General features: G+C 37.5%; 1 protein-coding gene across 1 annotated transcript in view; it reads left to right on the forward strand.

Moving 5' to 3' along the window:
* Nucleotides 1-26123, forward strand: part of NRXN3 (neurexin 3) — a 1439365-nt gene that overhangs the window by 507956 nt on the left and 905286 nt on the right. Inside the window, exons 9-10 of the mRNA XM_046647541.1 lie at nt 5945-6148; nt 12203-12229. Of these exons, the coding sequence (XP_046503497.1) occupies nt 5945-6148; nt 12203-12229 (231 nt within the window). The remainder of the gene's footprint in view (nt 1-5944; nt 6149-12202; nt 12230-26123) is intronic.

Consider the following 26123-nt stretch of genomic DNA (forward strand, 5'->3'; position numbering starts at 1 on the left):
GCTCAAGGGGCTTAAGCACAACCTCTCAACAAACACTGACTGAACAATAAGCTACTTTATCCAGGGTGTACTTCTAGGAAACCAGGCTTAAAAATAAAACCACGTTTATCCTTGATGGTCTGGAAAACTGTGCATCTTCCAAGGCTGCACATGCTCGGGAGTGACAAGAAGGGCAACTTCTGAGTACTAATCTCTGGCTAACCATGAGGCAAAGTCTTAAACTCTCTGAACTGTGAAATTGGTCTCCAAGTCACACAGATCCAACAGATAAAGGGTAAAAATTAACTGACTAAGGGAACTTAAGCATAATATTTGACCAATAATTGGCCTATACAGACCCAGGGACAGCATCTAGAAAGGCAGACTAAAAGATAAAACGAGCAAAAATTATCTGAGCAAGGACATCAGAGCCTTCACACTGCTGGGAAAATACAAGTGATAGAATTCCTTCAGCCAAGTCATTAAACAAATAAACAAATGAAGAAACAAACAACAAGAACTAGCCCTGGTGTGGTGGTGGTGTGTGGGGGTAGCAGTACCCAGATTTCCAACAATCTATTATCTACAATGTCCAGTTTTCAAAAAAAAATTATTAAACATGCAAAGAAACAGGAAAGTGTGACCCATACACAGTAATAAATACAGGCAATAGAAACTGACCTTGAGGGAGCCCAGATGTTGGACTTAGCAAAGACTACATAGAAGCTGTTATTAATATGTTAAAAGAACTAAGGAAACTATGCTTAAAGAATTAAGGGAAAATAAGATAATAATGATTCATCACATAGAGAATATCAATAAAGAGATAAAAATATAAATATAAATAAATATAAATTTATATTTCAACTTTTCAACTCCAAAATTTGCATTTGGAGATTTCATATATATATAATTTTGGAGTTGAAAGGTGCAATAACCTAAACAAAAAATTCCCTGGAGGGGCTAAACAATAGGTTTGAATTGGCTGAAGAAAGAATCATCAAACTTGAAGATAGATCAAAAGACATTATGCAATCTGAATAGAAGAAAGAAAAATGAATGAAGATAAACGAACAGAGTGCCAGCGACATGTGAGGCACCATTAAGTGTACTGACTTATGTATGATGGGAGTACTGGATGGAATCGAGAGAGAGAAAGGGACAGAAAAAATATTCAAAGAACTAGTGATGGAAAATTTCCCAAATCTGATGAAAAACACTAGTCTACACACCAAACAAGCTCGATGAATTCTGAGTAGAAGAAATACAAAGAGGTTCACCTCTAGACCCACTATAAAAAAATGTTGAAAGCCAAAGATAACAAGAAAAATCTTGTAAGCAGCAAGAGAAAAATGACTCTTGATGTACGAGGGCACCACAATAAGATTAACAACTGATGTCTTTTTAGAAACAGGGAGGCCAAAGGCAGTGAGACAACATCCAAAGTGCTGAAAGAAATATAACTTTCAGCCAAGAATCCTATATCCAACAAAGCTATCTTTCAAGTGAAGGTGAAATGAAAACATTCCCAGGTAAACAAAAACAGGGAATTCATTGCTAGTATCCCTGTCTTATAAGAACTACTAAAAGAAGTGCTTCAAGATGAAAGGAAGTGATAGCAGATAGGAATTTGAATCTATGTGAAAAAACAGAGATCCAGGAAAGGTAATTATGTAGGTGATGATAAAAGACAGTGTAATTACACATTTCTTTTTCTTTCTTCTTTTAACTGATTTAAAAAACAATTGCATAAACCAATATCTATAAAATTATATTGTGGGGCCTATAACATATAGAATTGTAATATATTTGACAATAAAACACAAATGAATGAAGCTATATTGGAGAAAAGAAATGACACCAGATGGTAACTCAAATCCACAAGAAGAAATGAAGAGAAACAGAGATGGTAAATAATAAGCTTAATTAAAACAAAAAGCTTCTATAAATATATTTGAGCTCTCCTTTCTTCTCTCTGCTTCTTAAAAAGACATAAGTCCTTATAAAGCCATTATTATAACAACATGTCATTGAGTTTTTAACACATAGAGACACAATGTGAATAACAATAATAACACAAAATAAGGAGGAAGGGAAGAGAGAAGATATATAAGAGTAAAGTTTCTATATCCTACTGGAATTAAGTTAGTATAAATATGAATCAGGTTTTGATAAATTGAGATGTATGTTGTAAACCCTAGAGCAACCACTAAGAAAGTAGCTCAAAAGATAAGTTAAGAATCATTAAAGGCATGAAAATAGTATGCTAGGAAATATTCCGTTAAGACAAAAGGAGGTAATAAAGGAGGAAAAGAGGAATAAAATAGGGAGACTGTCTAAGTACCATTATGTGAGCATCCCGTGATGTGGCCTCTCAATTCTCAATATTCCCATAGATTTTAGACTGAATAACTTTCCTTATTTAAACTCATTTTTCCCCTCAACTTAGCTTTCTATTCATGGTACTCCTTCTGTTTGAAATCTTTTAAGCCAATTAATATGATTCCTGGAATAGGTTTTACTTCAGCTGATTCCTATATTAAATTTTCTCCTTCATCACACTCCCCTTAAAGATATTAGGTTGATAATAGAATACACTCAGAGAGATGCACACAAAGGTACACATTGAGAAGCACACTTTATTTTGTACCATTAGCTGTTTAACTACATACTCATTTGATATTTGTTCTCTGATACTACCAATATTGACATAAAGATGCATTCATTTATACATATGTTCTGGTGCCACACATATCCAGAGGAATAAAAGTGACAACTAATTTTGGAATGTATTTAAGTTGAACATATCAAAACAACCATTTCATGGCTCACTGAGTACCTTATCTCTTATCTTGTAAGTACCTATATCTTATCTTATATCTCTTAAAAAGGAGAATATAGATATTGTAGCCACCCCTGACACAGGAAGGGTTAATAATGACTGGAAAAAGCTTGCCAACAAACTGTGACCCAGCGGTGAGAAGGCCGGTTAGCCAATGACGGGTAAGACCCCAAGGGGGGGCAACCTAAGACAGGTGGCAGCTGCCCGGGGGCACAGATGGAGAAACGATATCGATATCGGGAGCAGGAGGGACCGTTGCCTAAGAGACCTTGCCTGCTCCGAGATAAAAATATACGAGCACAGCAACAACATGGTAATATCAAAACAGACGCCGAGGGAGGGCTTCTTGAGAAATCACTAAGAATTCTTGGCATTCGCTAATTATTTCATCCAGAACACCTGTGTATGTCTAACAGCTGTAAGCTATGTATATATTGAAACGCTGGTTACAATAAACTCAGAGTGGCCATCAGCCCTCTCCGCATCTATCCTGATGTGTACATTGGATTGCGACACCGACAGATATATATATATGTGAGTGTGTGTGTGTGAGTGTGTATAATAGAAGGTATAGTGAGTGTGTATAGTAGAAGTGTGTATAGTAGAGGTGTATAGTAGTAGTGATTAACTATATTTATACATAGTTATACAAACATATAAAGCATTGTGCATATTCATATATAACAATATATTATTTAGGAACGTATGTATTATCTATGTTTGTATAATTTTTTATGTTAATAAATATACAACTTTAAATAATTGCCATGTATGTATAGTGCACATACTCACACTTACACACTCACACACATAGTCACAAGAATATCATACTCTACCATGAAACATACATAGGCTTTGGTGCTTAGAAACAAGGATGTGCTCCTAGCATAGCTCTCTGACAATTTGGCAGAATGTTTAAGTATATAGGCATGAGAATCCGACTGCCTGCCTTCAACTCCCAACTCTGCCGTTTGTTAACTGTGTGACCTGGTATCTATAAAATATAATAATAATATTATCTTCTTCATAGTGTTCTTGTAAGGATTCAATGTTTGCTTAATGCATGTAAAGACTCAGAAAGCACCAGGCAAATAGTAAGTACTCAATAAATTTTAGCTTTCATTATCGATATTCTTTTGATTCTGCTCTTCCAGGAGATAAAATAGTTTCTTTCACATCTGGAGCATTTGTTGAATTTAGATTATATTTCCCATCTTAGAACAGATCTTCATAATATGTCTTTTATTGTGATAGTGTCTACAACTGTCACACCGTTATCTGTAATCCTCTTAGAGTTTGCAAATTGTAATGCACAGCTATTAGCATGTCATGAGTATTTCCAAGGTGATGGTTGCTTCCCAGGAATGAGCAGGTGTATTTAAATTGCTTTTCATGGACCTTTTGTGTGTTGTATAAATAGGGTAGGGGTATGAGGATGACACAGACTATTCTGAGTACCTTCCATACGGTCTGTCTGGTCTCTCCCTATTCTGATTCCTCTTATACATGAGGGCAGAAGATATTTGTCTCTTTTGTTCACTGTTATGTCCTCAACACCTAGAAGAGTGTCTGGTACTCAGTATCACAAATGAATGCACCGTAGTACCTCATAATCTAAAACCATTCACTTACTTCCCAGTATCTACCAAAGTCCATTGATTTTATTCCAATTTCAAACAACCTTTATATAACTACTTCTCTAAATATGCTTCATGCTTCTGTTAAATTGAATAGTTTGTTATTATCTGAGCACTCCAATTGATTCTATCCTTTAGGTGTAGAAATGTTCTTTTATCTACCTGTCAAGTCTGATGCCATCATTTCTTTCATTACAAACCCCACCCATCTACTAAGACCATATCAGCCTCTACCCCGTCTGCTCTACTCACCTGCATGCCATATCCTCTGTCTCCTGAATGCCCCTGGCTTTGTTGATATATCTGTCCTGTGTCATTTAACCACTTTTATGTTCTAGTACAGTTATTTGTGTATGCCACATCTCCCTTAAGAACAGGGACCTTATCTGTTTTACTTTCAAACCCTCCCTAGTATGTTTAGGTAGTTAGCAACTATTTGGCAACAGCAAATATTTAATGAAGACCTACTCAGTGCCAGATACCGGGCCCAGTGACAAGCTAGCTTCATAGGAATGTGAGTTATATTCTCTTCCTATGGTCTCTAAAAATATTTGCTAAATGAATAATTAACCAAATTCACATGTTGAGCAGCATAGTGTTGCAGAACAGGCCCTGGACTTGGTAGTAGATATCCTGGGTTAAAATCCAGGCTGTGTGACTTTCAACAATAACATCCCCCCTGCCCCAGGAGCCTTGGTTTTCTGTTTGAAAGTAGGAAGAATAGACCCACATTATAACATTAAGTGAGCCAACATAATGGGGTCAGAGGCGGTTGGGGGCTCCTAACCAAAGCGCTTGGACTGGAGAAGGTATCAAATAAGCGTGAGTTTCTTCCTTCCTTAGAGGTGTGCTATTTGAATAAAAGTAAAATGACTGGTTCTCAGGGTGTCATTAGCTTTTCGTTGTTTCTGTTCTAGCTCTAGCTTTATCAGTCTTCTCTGAATGGGCCAAGCAAACTCTTAGTGTGCCTGGGCACTAGGGATGTTATGGGACCAGGCTGTGCTGCTGCTCTTTCCTCCTTCCAGAAGCTCTCTGGCAAATATCCATTTGTTTGCTGTGTTGATTATAAACTACTGCTTTCCTCCCGTTCTTCATGAAATACTTACGGGAGTCTGATTTTTGTTTAACGTATTTTTGTTTTATCTATGGCATATGGAATTACAATTTCTACTACTTGTGGGGGCATTTTCACTTTTGCAAAATGCCTTCACATCCACTATTTCATTTGGCACCCTTGACAAGTCTGTGAGCATGGTAGGGAAGGGCCCAGTGACATCATATATCTTTTGCAAAGAGGGAATAGAACCTCAGAGTTTAAGTGGTCTGCTCAAGGTCACATAGCTTAAAGTGTCAACAATGGAAGTCTATCAAACACAAGTCACCGGGCCACAAAATTAGTGTCCTCTCCACTCTACTCTACTTACCCTGGAAGAAAAGGGAAACTCTGATATCCTTATCCTAACCTCTCCTCCATTCTTCTTTGCAGAGGCATCCATCTTGAGCTACGATGGCAGCATGTACATGAAGATCATCATGCCCATGGTCATGCACACCGAGGCAGAGGATGTATCCTTCCGCTTCATGTCCCAGCGAGCTTATGGGCTGCTGGTGGCTACTACCTCCAGGGACTCTGCTGACACCCTGCGTTTGGAGCTGGATGGGGGGCGTGTCAAGCTCATGGTTAACCTAGGTATCGTATGAAGTACCCTCTGCCACTCTGTTTGGGCTTGTCTTCCCTTTCTTTTCTGATTTTCATTGGTTTGATTGAATTCTTTGTTTGTTTCTTGAAAGTTAGCTGCTCACCTCTTGTTTGATAGACCAAGGACAAAACCCAACAGCAACAATCACCTTCTCCTTGTTTCTGCATGAGGTTTTGATGTCAATTTCTGGTTTCTGACAGTGGTGGTTTCTTTACTAGATTATTTGTTTTCTAAGTTTCCTTTCTTGGTTTTTTGGAACCGTTTAGCTTTGTGTAAAACACGCTACTTTGGTCCATCTTTTGATCAATCACATTCCCATTAAGTCCAATTTCTTGGTCACCACTCAAAACAGTCAAAGCTGAGGGTAGGGATAGGGTAAGAAATGGAGGCAAAATGGGAGGTTGGGATTGGAGAGAGCTAAGCTTTGTGAGTAGGATGAGAAATACATTGTTTCTAGCTCCACAATGACTATTTAAATGGGGAATTCTGGTGGCCTTGATGACACTGGTATCTCCTCTTACTTTCTCCTAGTAGAGAAACAAAGTCAGATTGTTTTTGTTGTCCCATTGGAGAAATAATTCTATAAGTTTAGAGTGTCTGACATGTGGAAGGAATACATGGCTCCTAATACATATCCCCGTCTTCCTTCCTGTCTTTCTTACCCATCATTCAGCACCCTTTTCTATAAAGATGATTACATCACACTGCTACTCACCAATTACTCTGTTCTCCTCATATAATACATATACATATTTCCTTAGTATTGAAAAATTAACACAATTTCAAATTTGTAGCTGTATTGGGATAGGATCTGCCCTTCCACTGTAATTACCTGTACTAGATACTTTGGAAATTCCCTGCTTATGGCCTCACATTCTCTCCTGCTACTGACCATCTTGACCGGATTCTAATTGACCTTCTATGGAGAATGGGGACCTCTTGGTTTTCAGAAGGAAAAAAAAAACAACTTCTATTTCTGCTGATTCTGCTCAGTAGAAAGTCAGTGCCCTGTGTTGACAGGATTAGTGATATAGCTGAGTCCATACTTTCTAAGCCTATGATGTGTTCCGGTATGTAGAATATGTTTGGATACAAAACTCCTTTATAAAGATGTCAGTGGAATGGCTTGTCAGAGGTGTAGAGAAGACATGATGGACAAATGTACCAGATGCAAGACCATATAAAATCCTACATGGCCTGGTGGGACTGTGAGATTTGGAATCCAGACCAGTCTTATCTGTGTCAGGTGAACTTGTCACACTTGAAAATTGCCTGCACTACAATCCTAAAAACCTCTAGGAAACAGAAGACTGTTTTGAGCAGTGGCTTGTTTAGTTATGTCTTTTTTTCCTTCCAATCTGCAGCTTTTATGATACTCTGTCATTTTTCTTGTCCAACCTCATTTGATCTCTCTTGTCAGTGTGTCTCTTGGTTTTTTTTTTGTTTGATTGTGTATGTGTGTGTTTGGTTATTTTGGGTTGTGTTTTTCTGTTTTGCTGGATCTTTGTTTGTGTTCTTGAGTTTCCGATCGTCCCCACCATCAGCCATGGTATATCAAAAGATGGTATTCAACCCTTCAAAGGCCCAAAGCCTGCGGCCCGCATAGCAAACAGCCTTGAGAACAGAGCGTACTGAGCAGCCTGCAGGGGCTGGCGTACCCCTGTCCCTCTCACCTTCCCTTCCCTACGCCATCCTTCCCACCTTAAACAAACCAACAGAAGAGTATATACCTAAAACCAAAACCAGTAGCTGATTGTCTGTTTTTCAGAAAAACAGCAGAAAAAATATAAAAGTAAAAAACCCCTAAAACCAAACCAAAACAAACATAACCTCCTAACTAGCTCACAGAAAAAGAAGATGAAGACTTTTTTTTTTAACTCTGTGTCTGTTTCAAAATAGGAGAAAGCCATAGATATAAGGATGATTCAGCCCTGTGGGCCCTGGGGAAATGCACACTGTCTTTAAACAGACAACTTTTTTTTTCCGTTTTAGATGTTGTTTTGTAAAGATTAGAAAGCTAACTGTGACGGGTCTCACATCTTAGAAGGAAAAACAGGGGGTGGGGGGAGATAAAAGGGAATTAAGAAAGAAATGGACAGATTCTTTCCTTCTCTCTTACACACACACACATGCACACACACACAGAGACACACACACACACACAACACAGAGTTAATCATAGATCCCATGTATATTCCTGGAAGCATTGTTCTTCTATTTTAAACTCTTGCTTGTCCAAAAGACTCTGCTTTTGCCTCTTGGCTCCTTTTGGCACACAATCAGTCTAGCTCCTCTGAAGTTGAGACATCTTAGGCAAAAGAGAGCTAGCCCCTCCCTGGAGAGCACTGTGCTTCTCCAGAAGCAATAGTGACTTCTTTTTTCCCTAAAGGGTATCGTTCCCCGCAATTACTGGTTTGAATTTATTTAACTTTCTTTCAAACCTAACGTGGAAAACTGAACTTAAATTCTTTCTACGTGTGTATACACAACTCTTCATATTCAAGTTTGTTTGAAGGTGGTCCTTCGACCTCCTCCCCAAAATAGACCCCTTCATAAATCTTTCTCCTTGTCATGAGTTCGTGTTTCCCTTTTCGTGGTTATAGAAGAAAACATCTCCAAGCAGAGTTTGCATTCACGTGCATTCTCCAGGAACTAATTTCAAGTGATCATTTTGTTCCCTCACTCTTTTGAAGTGGTGTCTCTTTTCTAGCACAGGCACAAATGATATTCCAATTTATTTCAAATTGGTCACACGTATAAGCTCATGATATAAAAGTCTAGTGTATATTTCTTTGATGTAATGTGTCTCCTCAATATCAGGGAGACTATAATTTTCTGGGGGCCTTGTTTTCTGAAGATAACCAGCTGTGGTAATAGCAGGCATGAAAAATGTCCAGCGACACACAGTACATTTTTAAACGTTATGAGGTTTCCTATTGACCAATCATATTTTGATCTCAGAATTAAAAGATACAATAATAATATTTTTATGATGTCAGTATATTCAAAGATTTTTTAAAAACTTGTATTATTTGAATCTCACAATAACTTTGTGAGATAAATCAAGAAAGTGTTTTTATGCTTATTTTTACAGATGTTAAACTGAGTCACTTTGCAAAGCTGACATAGAAAGTTGGTGGCAGAGCTTAGACTAGAATCCATATTTCTAAACTGCTAGATCAGCACAGGTTATCTGTTACCTCCACAGATCAATACTGTGGATCAATGATGTGACAGTCTTAATGACTTCTAAATGCTTTCATGATGGTCACCTTTTAAACATGCACAGAGGGAGTCTTCTCTTTCCTTAGCGCCTGGTTTAAATTGAATGGTACAGTGGAAAAGTCGATCAATATTAGGACAGTCCCGTTCGTGGTCATAAGAATCCTTAGCAGTTCAGGCAGCCCTTCCTTGCTGGTGGGGGCTTGTAGGGAGTGTCACGCAGTTTGGCTAATTGCATTAAAATTTTCCAGATGTTCCCACTCTGGAAACATGGACTTGCTGACTACTGTTTACTCTATGCATCCCTGAAGACACACAACTCCTAGAAACATTCATCTCTTCCATGCTCAACTCAAAGTTCATCAATATGAAAAACAATTTCCCCTCACTTACTAAAATAAAACAAAAAACTAAATTAAACAAAATGAGCAGCATACACACACACACACACACCCCTCAAACGTCATACCAAGGCTAAGGCAGAGAGAGAACTTTGGCTGCTGCTGAAGATAACTCTGAAGGAAATTATTTTCCCCTGATTCATTTTTCATTAAAAAAATACATTCTCACTATCAAGATCACCCTCTCAGAGCCTATGAACAAGGGTCTGGGGTAGATTTTTCTCCTCAAACCACTTATTCTTCAGGTCAAGTAGCAAAATAATTCTTCATTTCCTGACTTAACATTACCATTTGTTTGCTATCCTGAAAACTCCAAGTCCTCACGTTGGTTTAAAGACACCATTCAGTTCACGGAACACTTTGCATGAACCTAGAACCCAGATGAGCCCAACCTCATACCTCTCCCTAAATCAGGCCCTTGTCTAAGAAGAGAATCCTCAGCAGCACAGAAACCAAAGAAGAAAACCACTCCTTGCTTATACTTCTTGGGTCTGTTGCTTTAGGCTCAATCTTTCACTTTCCCTCTCCCTTAAATTATTCCCATATGTCTGTTTCCCCTCTCTTTCATCAGGAAGGGGCATTTCTCCAGCTTTGGGTGATAGTAGGTGCAACCAGTGGCTGAAGCCCCACCCTTCTTCCCTACCTGCCCTCCCCCTTCCTGGTCCTCACCAGGGGCATGGCCTCCTCTGTCTGGTGATCGTACCAGTTGCTCCAGGGCTGTTTGCTCCCACTTTTCTGTTGCGGTTGACGACACATGACAAACCTAACCGCACGAAACCAAACCCAGATTTTTCTCAACAGATGTTTCTTTTGGGGAACAAATAAGCCTCTTGCCTCCTTCCTCAGAATGATTGGGTGTTCTAAATTGCTCCTATCTGGATTTCACATAGTTTAATTCTGGTCTGTTGGTTGCCACTGGTTCCTTTTGTATGTGCTCACTTAAAATTATTTACTTTGAGAAATTCAAATGGTGGCATTATCCTCAACAAGTCCTCCAAAACTACTGAGTTGACCACAGGCAGAAGAAGAGCAGTTTCTAATGGTATATTTTCCTGTAACTTTCTTCCTTGTCTTTATCATTTTACTTCTAACTTTTAAAGTCTGGCTTTAAACAAATTTTTATTGCAATTTCCACCATCATAAACCAAACTTGGGTTCAGGTGGGCAGCTTGGTAACAATTAGCCTGACATATTTCTCTAACCATTCTGCCCAATCCCCGACTAGCACCCACTGACTCTATTCAAGACCTTTATGCTGTGTGACTATGACTCTAAACGGATACTAATAAAAAGATGGACACTCTGATCTCTGGCACAGAATACCTTGTCTGGTTACCAACACTGGAAAATTAGCCACTCTTTTTTCCTTCTCTTTCTCATTAAAAAAAAAAAAATTAAAACAAAGAATTTTCTTTTCTCAAGATGCAGAATCACAGAGTGAAGTAGGTAGGATGTCAAAGGTGCCCGAGACCTCCTCCCCATGTAGTTGTCTCGCCTTCTCCTTGAATGCTGTAGGCACTTGATTCAGTCTGAGCATTCAGGCAGGAAGACAGAGATGGGCTTCATGAGTGGGTTGGTCTGGGAGCCTTTGAAACAAGAGCAGAGAACCCAGTCAATTGCGATAACATCGTACAACTCCTTTCACCCTACACCTGACCCCACCTCTCTAAAATCTGGGATGGGTGTTTGTGCGGTTAGCTGTTTGCAAGTGGCCATTTTATGACAGGAAATGACCAGGTAGTGTTAACCCTTTCCTTACCTTTAAGGATAATGGCAAATCTGCCTGTGCAAATTTCTATAGCATTTGGGGCCCAACCTAAGGAGAGGGTGGAGGGAGTTCATTTTTAGAAAAAGAGAAAGGGTTAAATACTGCCCTGAGAAGCTTCATGGACAGATGTTTTTAAATGATACAATGTGTCAGACTGGTAATATATTTTTGAAATACTAATACAAAAATGTGTTAATGCTACTTTTAAAGATAAATTTTAAGAAAATCAATTGTAGAGGGAAATAGAATATAACCTGCATTGGGTGGGAAAATTTTTGCATAATTTTCCAAGTTTAACAAAATCAATATTTCAAAATCCAGGTTTGAAATACTTTACATAAATGAATCGGTTTTGGGAGAAAAAAAGCATACTTGGTGTCTATTGTGGATATATATGTATACCAGTATATATCTCTATACATATGTGTATATATATATGTGTGTGTGTGTATATATATATGTATCCAACTTTACTAAATAATATACTGTACATATACACCCACCCCTAAACTTGTGCATACTATATATATATAAAATGGCCACATTTCTTGCGTGTGTCTGTCCCCGGAAGGGTGGACTGATTGTTTTTGGATGTCTGCAGCTGTTACCTTGAAGGATGCAATTTCATCTTTCATTTATTTTTCCCCATCTAGACTGTATCAGGATAAACTGTAACTCCAGTAAGTTTTCCCTCAAGTTTCATTTTGTTCTTAAAAAAAGAAAAGAAAAACTGACTTTATTTTGTTTACTGTTTTATGAGCTGTTTTTTATTTGAATTATTTTATTTTTTGACTGTGGAGTTGGGGGGTACTGGGGTTGACAGGATGAAGGGCTGGGATGATGGTAACAGGCTGAGTGTGGCCCGGGGTGTGGTTTCTGAATTGGGGTGGGTCCTCTCTTCTTTCCTTGTATTTGCTCTATATGTGGAAAAGGAGGAAAGGGCATCTGGATAATGAAACAACTTGAAAATGAATTGAAAGAGTAATTTCTTGTCTTAGGGAGATAACCCTCAGGGGTCGACAAAAAGCATTAGAACAACCAGAATGCACTTCTCCACTACCAAAGGCTTCAGAAGCTTCAGAAAATAAAAACAAAGTTCATGGCCCAGAAGGTGGCTGCCAACTCTGACATTTCTTTCCTGGCATTTTATCACTGTAGGATTTTTTTTCAGGAGGATGGGCAAATCATTGTTCTTGGTGATAATGCAACATTTTAAGCAAAGACTTGAGACACATTCTTATTCTTCTGAATGAAGAATTCTGGCTTATTATTTTTACCTTATCCCACTCAAATATTCCAATTCTTGAAGAAGGGTCTTAATGAGGGACAGGCTGGATATTACTTATGGATTTCTTCCTCTGCCTCAGAAATGAACACTAACTGGAGTCATGAGGTAGGGGAATAGGAAAGGAAAGAGGAAGGATGGGCATGAGGGAAAGAATAGGCCTAGATGATAAAAGGAAGAAAAGAAGAAATATACTTTGAGTCTTATAGCATATTAGATTAGTTAAGGTAATTAAATAACTAACTAGGGTAATAAGTCAGGGTAATTACCTGTAACAAACAATCCCAACATTTCAATGGCTCAACAAAAGAAAGATTTATTTCTTGTTCAGGCAAAGTCCAATGCCAAACGGGCAGCTCTCCTTGTCAGCTTTCTTCAAAGAAGTAATTTAGGCATCTAGGATTCTTCCATGAGCTGAGTTCACCACCTTGGAGTTCTTCATGTCTAGCTGTATCCATAGGGAAGAGAGAGAGAGCGAGCTTGAATGGTTATCCAGTGTGTTTTATTGCCTTGCCTGGAAGTGACATACCTCACTTCTACATACATTTTGTCAGACATGACTCCATCCTAAATGCAAAGGAAGCTGAGAAATATAGTCTTCTTGTGGACCCAGGAATACAAAATTGGGTTAGTTGAGCATCTAATTCACATAATTCTCAATATTATCTCCTCATTTTTTGCTTCTTTCCTCACTAGGGTTTTCTGTAGGAACAAACTCAGAAAAGGAAATAATCCAAGTACATTTCACTTACTTACTCCATCATGTTAAATATTTTACAAGTGCTAACTAGTTTTACCTTTTTTCTTGGGAGATATGTTATCAGGGTGACAAACTAATAAAGACCAAATCTACTTTTTTTGGGTAAATGTTCCATATAAATTAACAACAACCAAAAAGAAATGTAAACAATCGGTATAAACAATCGCTTCCCACAGTAGACTGCTTTATGTTTGTCTTGGCGTCACTCTCAGTTAATTTAAGCAATGTCCTATTTTGCTGTGTTGAAACATTTCTAATTAGCCAGAAATTTCTCATGATATTTAGATAATTAAAAACCTCACTGAAGCATCCTCTTTCTCTAAAGACTGGTGTTTTCTGTTTCTTTAACCAGCTTTATTGAGGTCTAATTTCCATATCACAAAATTCATCCATTGTAGGCCTACGATTCAATTATTTTTATTAAATTTATAGAATTGTCTAAACATCACCACAGTGCGTTTTAGAACATTTCCATCACCCCTAAAATCTCCCTCATGTCCATTTGCAGTTAATCTTTGCTTCTGTCCTTAGCCCTAAGTAACTGATCTGCTATTGTCTCTATAAATTTGCCTTTTCTGAACATTTCATATAAATGGAATCGTGTAATATGTGGTCATTTGTGTCTGGCTTCTTAAAAAAAATTTATAACGTAACTATGGAAAGCCTTTTCTTTTTCTTTTGCATTAGTTTCCAGAAATAAATAAGGTGGAAGCTGAGCATGGAGGTGGAAATCCTCGGCCAAAGTTGAATCTGGCATCTTCTGGCTTCAGAGACTTATTTCCAGAACAGAGAACTGAGGGATTTATTGGATCATTATATCAGGACTTGCTTTTTGAGCATTATCCATACTTTATCTTGTAACTAATTTCATATATTCTGTCTGATCAGCCATGGAAAGTTATTATAAGACAAGTTCCAGAATTCTTCCCCCTGGGAAGACAGTGACTCTCCTCCAGGGCACAGATGCCAGCAGGTTTTCTAAACCTGGTAGAAGATTCTCCATTCAGAGCCACCAAAAGCAGCATTGAGAGGAAATGTGTCAGCAAAGATGTGTTCCCAACTTTTATTACAGTATAGAAAAAGTATAACTGGTTTTAATTCAATATTTAGGTAAAGAGCAAAAATTGGATTTTGGAAATCAACTTTGAATTCTCATGATAAATCTTTGACATACTAAGGAAGTTAATTTTGGCAAGAGCACCAGAGAAAGAATATACAGTGCCCAGTAATTGAGCAGTGGTTGAAAAGAAACAAAACGAAACAAAATAAGACAAAACGTGAGTCCTTTAAACTAATCTAAGACCTTCAGTACTCAGGTATGTAGACATGTACCCAGGGGAATATAGAGCCACAAAGTAAATGTGATACATTTTCTTGAAGTCAATTTTAATTGTTGATTTGGAGTAAAAACTTGAATCAAAACCAAAGTGATACATTATGAAGAAGAATGGAAATAAGAGTGAATATTTAATTTATGAATCTTATGTTTTACAAAAAAGTTAACAAGAATTTAAAGACATCATTTTTATTGTGTGTCTTCTCTAATCCATCGCTGGCATTATTGGCACTTGGGTGGAAAAGTTTGAGAAGACTATGCAACTAAATTAGGAGAGAAAATAGGTACTGGTGATTAGAATTTCTAAACCCCTCTTCTCATGGAAGAAGGATGTCAGAGTTCATAGTTCAACCTGTTATAGAATCTCATGTTGTTTCTGTAATGTGTGCACATCCTCCTCTTACCCAGCTTCTCACTGTGAGAGTACAAGAAATAAGACTGGTGCAGCCTGAGTTTGAGAGGGAGAAGGTTTTCCTCTTGCCCTCTCAGCCTTGTCTCCAGCTGTCATTTCAGTAGAAGTCATAGGGAGCAATTGCTCGGGTTTCAAAATGGACCTTCTTTTTTCCCTTTAAGGGACATAGAGAATTAAGCTTTAACCAACTTTGAATGTAAGTCATGAACTTGTCCAGTAATTCTGTTTTAGAATGCCTGTCTTCTAGAAAGTTAGGCAGGCAAAATACTGAATGACATCATCTATTTTTTTTCTTGTTTATCTGCTACAAAATGTTGTTTGTTTGGGGCAATGGCTGTTTCTAAGGGTTTGTGTGACATTCTTTTTACTGGAGAGAAGAGCGTGAAAAGAAGGATGATCTCCAAGAGTAAAGAGAAAGCTTCTAGCCATGATAGAGGGCAGTGATCTTGAGACAAAAGCTACTTCCTTTTGGCTTTGCTGGCCAGCCCTTCTGTCAATGATTGCAGCCCAGCTCCCTGCTGAGTGTTTCCAAGAAGCAGAAATAATTTTCTAATCAGCTTCTCTGCCTTTCTCCCTTTCTTACCTTCTCTTTTTCAATACTTTGTCTTTCTCCATAGTATCTGTGATATATATATTGTTGCTCATTCCAAATCTTTCTACCCCTAATTTCCAAATCCTCCAAGAGTATCACACCATAAATTCTTCTCTGGCTATTATCACCAAACATATTAGAGAGTGTGCAAATCAAGGTCTTTGGTTGAATGGGGGACATTGCTGGGTTTGATTCATCTTGCAGGAATATTTAAAAATTTATAATAAGAAAATTTCCAGCTTAGAACTTACTTTTAAATTACAAAAGAGCAACAGAGTTGGCAGTCATCATGGTGACTCCAACTCCAGGGTGACCTGAAGAACTGCTAAAGAAAACAGAGCTGCTTTCTGGAGAATTACTGGAGGCCATCACCTGTTCCTATGGTTCCAGTTTTGCGAGGCTGACAGTAGCCTAAGAGGATGCAGTTCTGAAAATAGGTATAAACTTCTTGTCGGTCTCATGGGTGTTTGCTCAAATGAAAGTCTATAAAATGGTTTGTTGTCTTTTACCCTGTCTGATTGTGACTCTGCCCTACGATTTCCTTGCCCCTACTTCATTCTATCCCTTTCAAGCCGTGTGCAGTATGACTTGAATGAATACAATGAACTCATAGTAATTAAATATGAGTAAGAATGAATGAATATAGTGAACACATATTCATGGATATCAATTTCCCCTTTCTTTCAATCTTTGCCTCTTCTCAGAAGCTAATTCCTCTGTGTGTCGCCATTTTCTCAATCTTTCTAAAAAAGGGCTATATGTTTCTCATGGAAATTGTGTTTGAGTATATGCCTGGTTATTAGGTATATGCAGAATGGCCCCCCTAATCACTTTGAACCTGAAGTCTTATTAATTTATCTGTAATGCGATTCATTTTTTCTTCTTAGACATAGAGGAGAAAAGACATAGAATGCCATACAAATATATACTGACCTTAAAACACTCAAACTCCACAATGCATTTATTTGTGTCAGAGAACAGCTTTGGTAGTCTCGTCCACTTCCGATAGACTCTCTTGTCTTGGAAGCATCATAGAGATGAATGATAATATGGGAGCTGTATGAAAATAACATCACCAAGATATGTGTCCAAATCCTACCTCCGAAGGCTGCTAGTGCTTATTAAATCTTCCTTCTTTTGCACCTGCTTGCCTAGCAGCTGATTTTTTGCCCTTTGCTTTAACTTATTTGCCTTTGGTATCTAAGAAGACTCAATTTCCAGTGTTTTGGCAAAGTCAATAGTATACGGGTGATTCTTGCCTAGTTTTGGCATAGTTTCGTGAGCCACAGTTTATTACACTAGACTTCTTATTTTCTTCTCTTTCTTTTTCTCTCACTTTCTCCTCTATGGTACCAGAATATGTGACTTCATCTTTAGGCCTGGTTTATCTAGAAATCCCAGAGCTGAAGTTTTTAGTTTATCCCTTTGACTCAGAAACACTTACCTCAAGTCAACCAGGAAAGCTGACTTCTTCACTATTAAAAAATTCTTCTGGGAAGGAAATTATAGAACCCCCTTTGGTCTCCACTCTAAGATTTGAATAACCATTACTATTAGACATTTGCCTGACCATACCGCTTCTCTTAACAGTGTTTAGGTGGGGATGGAAAAATCACAAAGCAGGATCTTATATGTAGTCATGTAGTGTCTATCAAACTATCAGCATCACACCTGAGGCTTTCTATTTCCGTACCAAATGATTATACTCTACTTCAGCTTTTCTCAAAACCTAATTTTTAAAAGATAATACATAATTTTGTTTCTCTTTGGCATGTTTTATGTTTCTTGTAATGTATCAAACACCTCAAGTCTAAGTTTATTTATAGCATCACTAATAGCCAGATTTGAGTATGATAGTAGGATTCTTTCTAAACATTTAATATTAAACTCTTCTTAATAAATGTTAATTCACAATGTTTTTATTTTTAAATAGTTAAAAAAATTGCACATGAAACAGAAGGCAAAGTTGTAAAAATTCTCCCTCTTACCCCTAATCTTAGTTCTCAAATTCTCTTCTCAAAGACAACCAAAATGATCAGCTTTTTGTATATTCTTTTGGAGCTAATCTATGAGTCTACAACATATAGTTATAATCATATTCTTCTCTCCTCTTTTACTTCCTTCTTCTTGACACGATGTTAACACCTTCTTCTGAATTTTGCCTTTTTTCACTTAAAATTTCTTAGAGACCATTTCATGTAAAAATATATAGATCTACTTTGTTCTTTTTTAATGGTCACATAATATTACATTTTATGGAGATATCATATGGGATTAAATCAGCACCCTGCTGATATACATTTAGATTTTTCTCAGCTTTTTACTACTACTAAAAGTAAGAAAATGTGTATTTTTATTTATTAGTCTTTGCATGCACGTACAAGAAGATCTGTGGGATAAATCCCTAAAAGTGGGATTGCTAGGTCAATAGATAAGTGCATTACAAATAATTGGACTCCAAAGAGGCTGTACAGATCTACATTCCTACCAGCAATATGTGAATGTTTCTCCTCACCCTTGCCAAACACATTGTATTATCAAACTTTTTATTCATTTTCTCAAAATAGCTCTTCAAAACGTTACTGTCACATATTCAAATGAGAGCCCATCACCCATAGTCTTTTCCATCTATCCTTTCACTTCAAGTATATGTAGGGACCATTCAAAACTTTGGCGACCACTTATAGCAGAAATCTTTTAATAGAAATCTTCTATAGTAGCACTTCATATGTTAATCCTCTTTTAGCAAACAGTGGTGGTGTAGAAAAGTGGTAATATGTTATAGTAATTTTGTGTGTTTTCCTCCTATATTCCTGTTTATCTGTGTTGGAAACCAAGCAGAGAGAGGCATTTTAGTGTAATTAGCTAAACTACCTAAAGAGCAAGGAGGACTCTGGAGCCAAATAGCCTGGGTTCAACCCTTGTCTATACACTAATGAGCTATGTGTCTTTGGACAATTTACTTCAACTCTCAACTTCCTCAACTGTAAAATGGGCATAATTATTGTGTCTATCTCTTTGAGTAAGAACAGAACCTAGAAGAAAAATGCTAAATGTGTGGTGATGATGGCGATGGTGATGATGAGTAATACTATCATAGTATTACAACTGAAAAGATGATTTTTTGAGAACTGTACTTGTTTAAGAATAGACAGCTTTATATTCTTAAAACCGTACTTGGTAGCTTAATTATAAAATGAGCATCCCTGCTTTTTCCAGTCCATTACTCAGGGCAATAATAAACTCTTTTCAAGGCCATCAGAATTGCATTGGATTCTGCATCAATAACATTACTAAGAAGACCATTAATGAGATCATCTTTGGGTCATGTTGAGGTTTTTTTCCCTCGGTGTATTATGATAAACAAATACTTGACGTTAACCCAGACCTAATGAAAATATTTTGACTTCATGAGTTCTTCTATGTTTGTTTATGGGACCTTGATAACATTTAAATAAAAACTCGATAGTGTCCTAAGTGAAAATATTATCTTTAAAACGCACAGATCTGATTAAATGATGTCATCATATTGTGACTTTAATATCTGCTAACATTAATTTTGCATAAGCTAAACAGTAACTAAAATAAAATAGAGTCAGAGAAATAAGAGTTTTTGTTGCAAGGGTATGGATTTCTGGCTGATAACATTATAGTCTATTTGGCTTCCTTGGCACATTCCTATTATAGCTTTAGAAGTCACCGTGTTCATGCAGACCATGGTGAGAAAGGAGGGCTAATTCACCAAAAGGAGAAAATAGTCATCCTCTTCTTGGGAGATCTTGTATTTTGATTTTAACCAGTTTATTGAAGCATAGCATGATGAGTCAATATGTTAAGAGATTTATACCTGGGCATTTGGGTCACTGAAATTACCTGTATACCGTACAAAGGCTCTGGTTCAGTCCTTATTGGATCCAGACACTTATGCCCAGAAAAGTAGAAAATTAATGACCATTTAGCAGTTAGTACTACAGTACCATCTATCCCCAGCTTTTGGGAATATCCTTTGAGAACAGGTTAAAAGAGACACTAACAGAAGAAACTTATTCAGTGGTGTTAGCTATGGCCACTTTTTCTGTGATTTCAAAATGGTCCCTGGCCTCTAGGATGCAAATATATCACCTTTTGGTTTGCTTCTCTTATGTACTGTGAGCACCTGATATTGAAAAGTCTGCTCAGAAAGGTACTTTACCATTTGCTATTCATCTGGAATTTAGAAAGGATAAAGGGATTGGGATCAAGCACCCAATTAAAGAGTAGATGGGAAGTAAGATTGAAGCATCAGATTATAAATAAGTGGCTTCCCAAGGAGAGTGTTTTTGTTCTCATCAAAGGAAAAAGCAGAGGAAATAGAGAAGGAGAAGGAGAAAACAGATAAGTTAAAAACACTAGACCTCACGAAGTATATACATGTAAGCAAAGTTGATAGAGTTATTGAATTGTAGGAAAGATTGCTAAATAAAGGAGTAAAATTTCTCTATCTGAACATCTTAAAAATAGGTAAACACTTTGCGAACTTAGGAATGATTGATTGTGAGCTATCAGGCAAGAGGGGCAATATATAGACCCCTGGAACTGTTTTCTAATCACAGTTCAAGTCACTGTCCTTAACCATGTTAAATTGGTGTACATAGCTTGGAGATATATACATACCTTATGTCAGCACAGCCTAAAATTTTTACGCTGATGTCTGCCACTGTATGATTTTTATGACCTGAAGCTACCTTGGATATAGTATATGCTCAATAAATAATTGAGTCAATGAGGTAATAAAATGTACCCATCCATCTACCTTGATTTATTACTTATACAAATACTCCTAGTAATCAACACAAGAGGTACAAGCCCAAACATTGTAAACTACAACTTTTGATCTTGTTGTCATTCCAAAAGGAAGAATATTAACTGAAGAGTGACTTTGTTCTCTTATGCCTAATAATCAGAAAAAATATATATTGCTTTCTCTATAAAATAAGGAATTTAAGACAAAATGAAGATTTTCATGAAGTCTGATTGGCCAAGTTTTGGTAGGGGTCAGGAAAATTTCATGAAGGAAGATGAATATGTATCAGTAAATATTACATGTCACTTTTCCTCAATCTTCATTCACTTATTCCATGAGCATTTACATGAGAGTTAACTGGGTTCCAGGTGTTGATGTCAATTTTAGGGATTTATTCTATGGATTTCCAAGGAAAATGCAGAAGAAATCCTATAGACTGGGTACGCTCCCCTCCCCCTTTTTTTTTTTTTCCATTTTCTATTTCTCTTAGATAAAGTGGAACTCAGATGCATGTATCGCTAAAATCCAGATGAGTTTCTCATAGGTTTTGTTCAGGGACGGTTCATTTCAACATTCCACATAATGTTTTCTTTCCTTCGCAATATATGTGTATTCCTCATGCTGAGGCCCTGAACACTGGTCTGCTTAGCCAAGTGTTTTCTCCTGACTTCCCTTTTTTTTGTTTTGGCTTGCCCTGCGATCCATCATCTGACCACCTGCGAGAGCCACGCAAACTGTGTTCCTGCTCTCCTTTCAACAGCTGACATTTCAGGAACTATAATTTGGGGGTAACAATGGTGTTTCTGTTTTTCCTTCTACTTTTTGAAGGTTTCTTCTTGTACTCTGGTTCATTTTATTTGTCCAATTGCCACAGTAAGATTTTCAAGGTGATAAGTTTAATAAGTATTAGTGTTAGGCACTGTTTATATTTTGGAAATTAGGAAGGACCACGTTATCAATGAGATGTAGGATGTATAATTGACCATTTGGCAAGCTGACATTGGCAACCAAAATTCCCCATTCCTGTTTGATGACAAGACAAATGTATCAATGCGTATACTGCCTATATTATATATAAGGTTCCCTTTATTTATATATTCCCTATATATTATATATACACAATTCCCTGTATATTATACATATGTGCAAAATATATCATATATAACATATATGTATCATATCATATATATGATATGTTATATCTATATAATATATATTGCAGCAAGTTTCACCCATATGTTATAGAGGAGAAGACTTTAATTTGAATTTTAGAGTTTCTTGAACAATTAGCCACAAAGTACAGATCTTCCTACTGATTCAGAGCATCTCAACAAACACAGTTTTCCTCAATTTTAAAATCAATTTTGGGAAGAAAACTTAGAGACCAGGAGATGTAGCTTCTAAAAGAAATGGAGTAATTTTCTGGCTGTTCTATTGACTATGTGACTAAAATCACAAGACTGTCTAACTAGGAGTTTTTAGAAGTTAGGAAAATAAATCTTAAAGGGATATATACGTTTTTCTTCTAAAAATGAAATTGTTTCAGAGTAAAGCTGATTATATCTGTATGCAAAACAATTATGCTATCATCCCCAAAGCTGTGTGCCAACTCTTTGTCAGCAGCAGTGTTTTCAGTAGTACTAGAAGGGCCCTCTTTGGGATGGGAAGCAAGAAGAGGTATCAAGGGGTGGAAGCAAGAGGTGTGATGTTTAGTTATAATGATCTAAGTGTCCATCTTCCTGAGAGGCTGAAATTATATTGCAGTAGAAGAAGGTTAAAAGGCACATGTGTTCCAAAAGAGAGACAAAATATAATAGAGATCATGTCCCCTGAAGCAGTCTTTGAATGGTTACGAGCTCTGGATCCTCTCAATAGGCCTGTTTGGCCACATTTTTAAATATCGACATATTACAAATGGGGAAACTAAGGCTTGTGGAAGCCAAGTGCATTGCATCAGGTCTCAGGGTCATTAGCGGCAGGCATGAGTCTTCATAAATTTCGTTTTCTGATTCTTAATCAAATGAGCACTCTTTGTCACCTAAGTCAAGCTATCTTATAATGCTGACATAGGACATTTCTTTCTTCAGAATTAGTAAAAGGACAAAAAATGGAGGGGAACCACTGTGAAGGTACCAAATTAGAAAGGATAGTATGACCTAAACTCTCGGATGTTGGATGAAGAGCAATGTGAATAGAATGAAATTTAGTTCTGAAATCTAGGAGATGACAGAGAAATTAACTTGGTGTTATCCACAAGTGTGGGCAGGATAAAATCTAAAGCAATAAACAGAAAGCTAATTTTCTGTTCCAGAGATAATAAAAAGTAAGAAAATTAGAAACACTAAAGGTAGTGCCCTTCAATAGCTCAGCTGGTAGAGCGGAGGACTATAGAAACACTGAAGGTAGAGGGAGGAAAGCCTGTTTATTTTCTATGAGTGGTTTTCCTGTGATGATCTGTCAGGAAACCCTTTTCTTTTCTTCCCCCCCAGACCCTGAGGGGTAGGAACTACCCCATTGACCAAAATGAGGATGCCCACGGGAGTGGGATGGCAAGAGCAACAGAGAAAGAAGGCATGAAAAGAGCAGAGGCAGCAGATGGTAACAGCAAATGAGTGCGGGAGAGGCAAAGACAGAGAGACAGGGCACAGATAAGTTATTTGTAATGGAGCGACATAAGAGTAACACGTTTTATCACTGTAGGAAAATGTGTCTTTCCAATCTCACAGAGAAAAAGAGAGCACAAAGGAAGATGGATAAAGAAAATATGATGAAGCCATTGGGCTAGAGGATGGCTAGTGTAGGATTACCATCTCCTTATGAGAAGAAATTGATAGTTGAAATTAAACTCCCACTGGATACCTGTCAATAGTTGGAATGTTTAACTTAACTGTTTGATTCATTTATTGTTATTTACAAGCAAATTCCCTTTTGATAAAGGAAACAATTAAAAAAATACTTACTGAGTATCACAAATAGAAAGGTTGGACATTGTATCACCTTAATGACTAAGTGCCCAGGTACTTATCCGTGTCTGAGTTTATTCACATCCCTATAGACCTGGTAGAAAACAGACAGCTAGGAATCTCATGATTAACATTTCTAAGGCATGAAAATTGAACACCAGGTGAAGACACTACCCTATTCTTTCCCCTCCCCCAATTTTCCCCGGACCCTTTTTCTTTTTCATCAGAGCAAAAATAGATGCTGCTATGTCCATACACAGGACATTTACTATAAAATTTGGAAAACCTTTGCTATTAAATAAAGTGCATCGACTTCACAGATGGCTACTAATTATGGTAAAAATAATAGCAAAGATTGATTGTTTTGTGCATGCCAGGCACTGGGATGAGAAGTTCTCTTGCATTATTTGTTTAATCTTCACCACAGTCTATAAGGTAGGTATTATTATCCTCATTTTAGAAATGAGGCTTAGGGATGTGAAATGCTTTTCCTGGCCTCAGATTCAGGCTGTTTGATCCCAAAGTTCCTGCTCCTAACTACAGCACATATTGCTCTCCTGCTCAGATGCTGGAGTGTTGATACTCGAATGAATGCAGTCCACCACTCCAGGACTAGTGTTGATGGTCCCCATGAACGACACCACTTCTAGTCACTAATAAATCCCATTTATTTAAGTTGTCTTTTGGTAACTTTGACCTTTCCAAAGTTTCAGAGCGGGGCTTCCTCAGCTCAGCTTTATAGACATATTAGCGTCCCATTCTTGTTCATGACTAGTCTCCTAGGCACTGTTTAATATATGACTGAAAGATACATGACATTAGGGATGCATAGAGGATGAATTAGGAATTATCATACAGGTATAGAGACAATGACTAAGAAGAGGGTGGTGGTAGTGCCATAACTGATCGTTGCTGAGTCAACTTCCATGTGCCCGATGCTTTGTTGACTTTCTCTTGGTATTGTCTGTCTCTTGTCTCTTTCCATTATACTAGTGCTGTAGGTGCTGTAGTCTTAACAAACAGATTGTGGTTGCCCCAACCCCAAGTTCTCTTATACCTCTCTTCCTGTATCTATGCTTTACATCATACACTGTATACCCTGCCTCTCTGTACCTGCCTAACCAACTGCTGCTCGTCCTTCATGGAAGCTCAGGGGTCAACACCCATGGGAAGCCTTCCCCTCTACCCCAGACAGTCTAGGTTTGTCCATCTCAAAGGTCCCATAGAACTTTGAATGCACATCTTTCAGAACTCTCATCCCACTGGAATTGCTCTATTTGCTTACGTGTATATCTCCTGAACCAATCTCTAGGCTGACTCCTCACAGTTGGCAAAATGTCCTATTCCTCCTTGTATCTTCACTATCTCGCACATTGCCAGATGTATAGTTAGCATCAATGCACATTTATTGAATTAATAAATAATTATAAATTTAATAACTTGAAACTTTGGGCCACAGGAGAAACCTGCATGGATGAATATAGATTTCTTTTTAAGAGGAATATTATTCCATATTTACAAAGAGGAAAATGTCAGCAGATCAGGTGAAAATACCATAGATTACCATGCTGAGGACATTTGTCTAACTCCTGAAGAGAAAGATGTTTTTAGAAATCCTTACTAAATACTCCCATGTTAGAAGGCTAACATTTAATATGAGGAAATGTTCTTTCAAAAAAATCTAACCCTTTCATCTAAATGGTAGTGGTACAAAGAGATGTTTACGATACAAATTACTTTTGTGCAATATCATTCTGTACATGTCAAATTTGTGTAGGTTTTATGTCTTACCCACCCTGGATAGAAAGCTATATGCATTCCTGTATTATTTTTATGGCTTATGGAAGCTTCACGCTGATCCTAAAGAGAATGAGGAAGATGAATCAGAGCAGAAAAACAAAACAAAGACAAACAACACAACAGCAGGAGGGGCAGCGTTACCTCGTGGAAGGAACAGAATTTTCAGGTTCAGTTAAACCTGCTCTGCTATTCATTAGCTCTTGGTCCTGAGGCCATTTCTCTGAGCCATTGTTATTGTTAGTAATAGATATAATATCATTTGATGAATTAGAAAAATATCTGAAGAGAAGCCTAGCTCCCAACCACGTGATTTCCATCCGAACATTTAAACAGGCACTGAAAACCACAGTTGCTCTTATGGCCTGGTGTCTCTCAGCTTGAATTGCTCGTTGATCATTTGAACTTGTAACAATGGAAACATCAGTTTCCCCAGGCCTCCTGGGTACTTGTCTAACCTTTCTGACTTGTCAAAGGGAATTGCTTCTTTTGTAAAATATTTCATGGGAGACAGGACAGGAATCAGTGTTTGAAGAAGCTGAGTGTACCCAAGATAACTTTGAGGGTTTTAATGCAGGGGTTTTGTGGCAGCTGGTTTAGAATCTTGTGTGAAATGAATTCAGGGCTATTTGACTCATTCCAAGAA

This window comes from Equus quagga, chromosome 20 (genome assembly GCF_021613505.1).
Source record: "Equus quagga isolate Etosha38 chromosome 20, UCLA_HA_Equagga_1.0, whole genome shotgun sequence".
Lineage (NCBI taxonomy): Eukaryota > Metazoa > Chordata > Mammalia > Perissodactyla > Equidae > Equus > Equus quagga.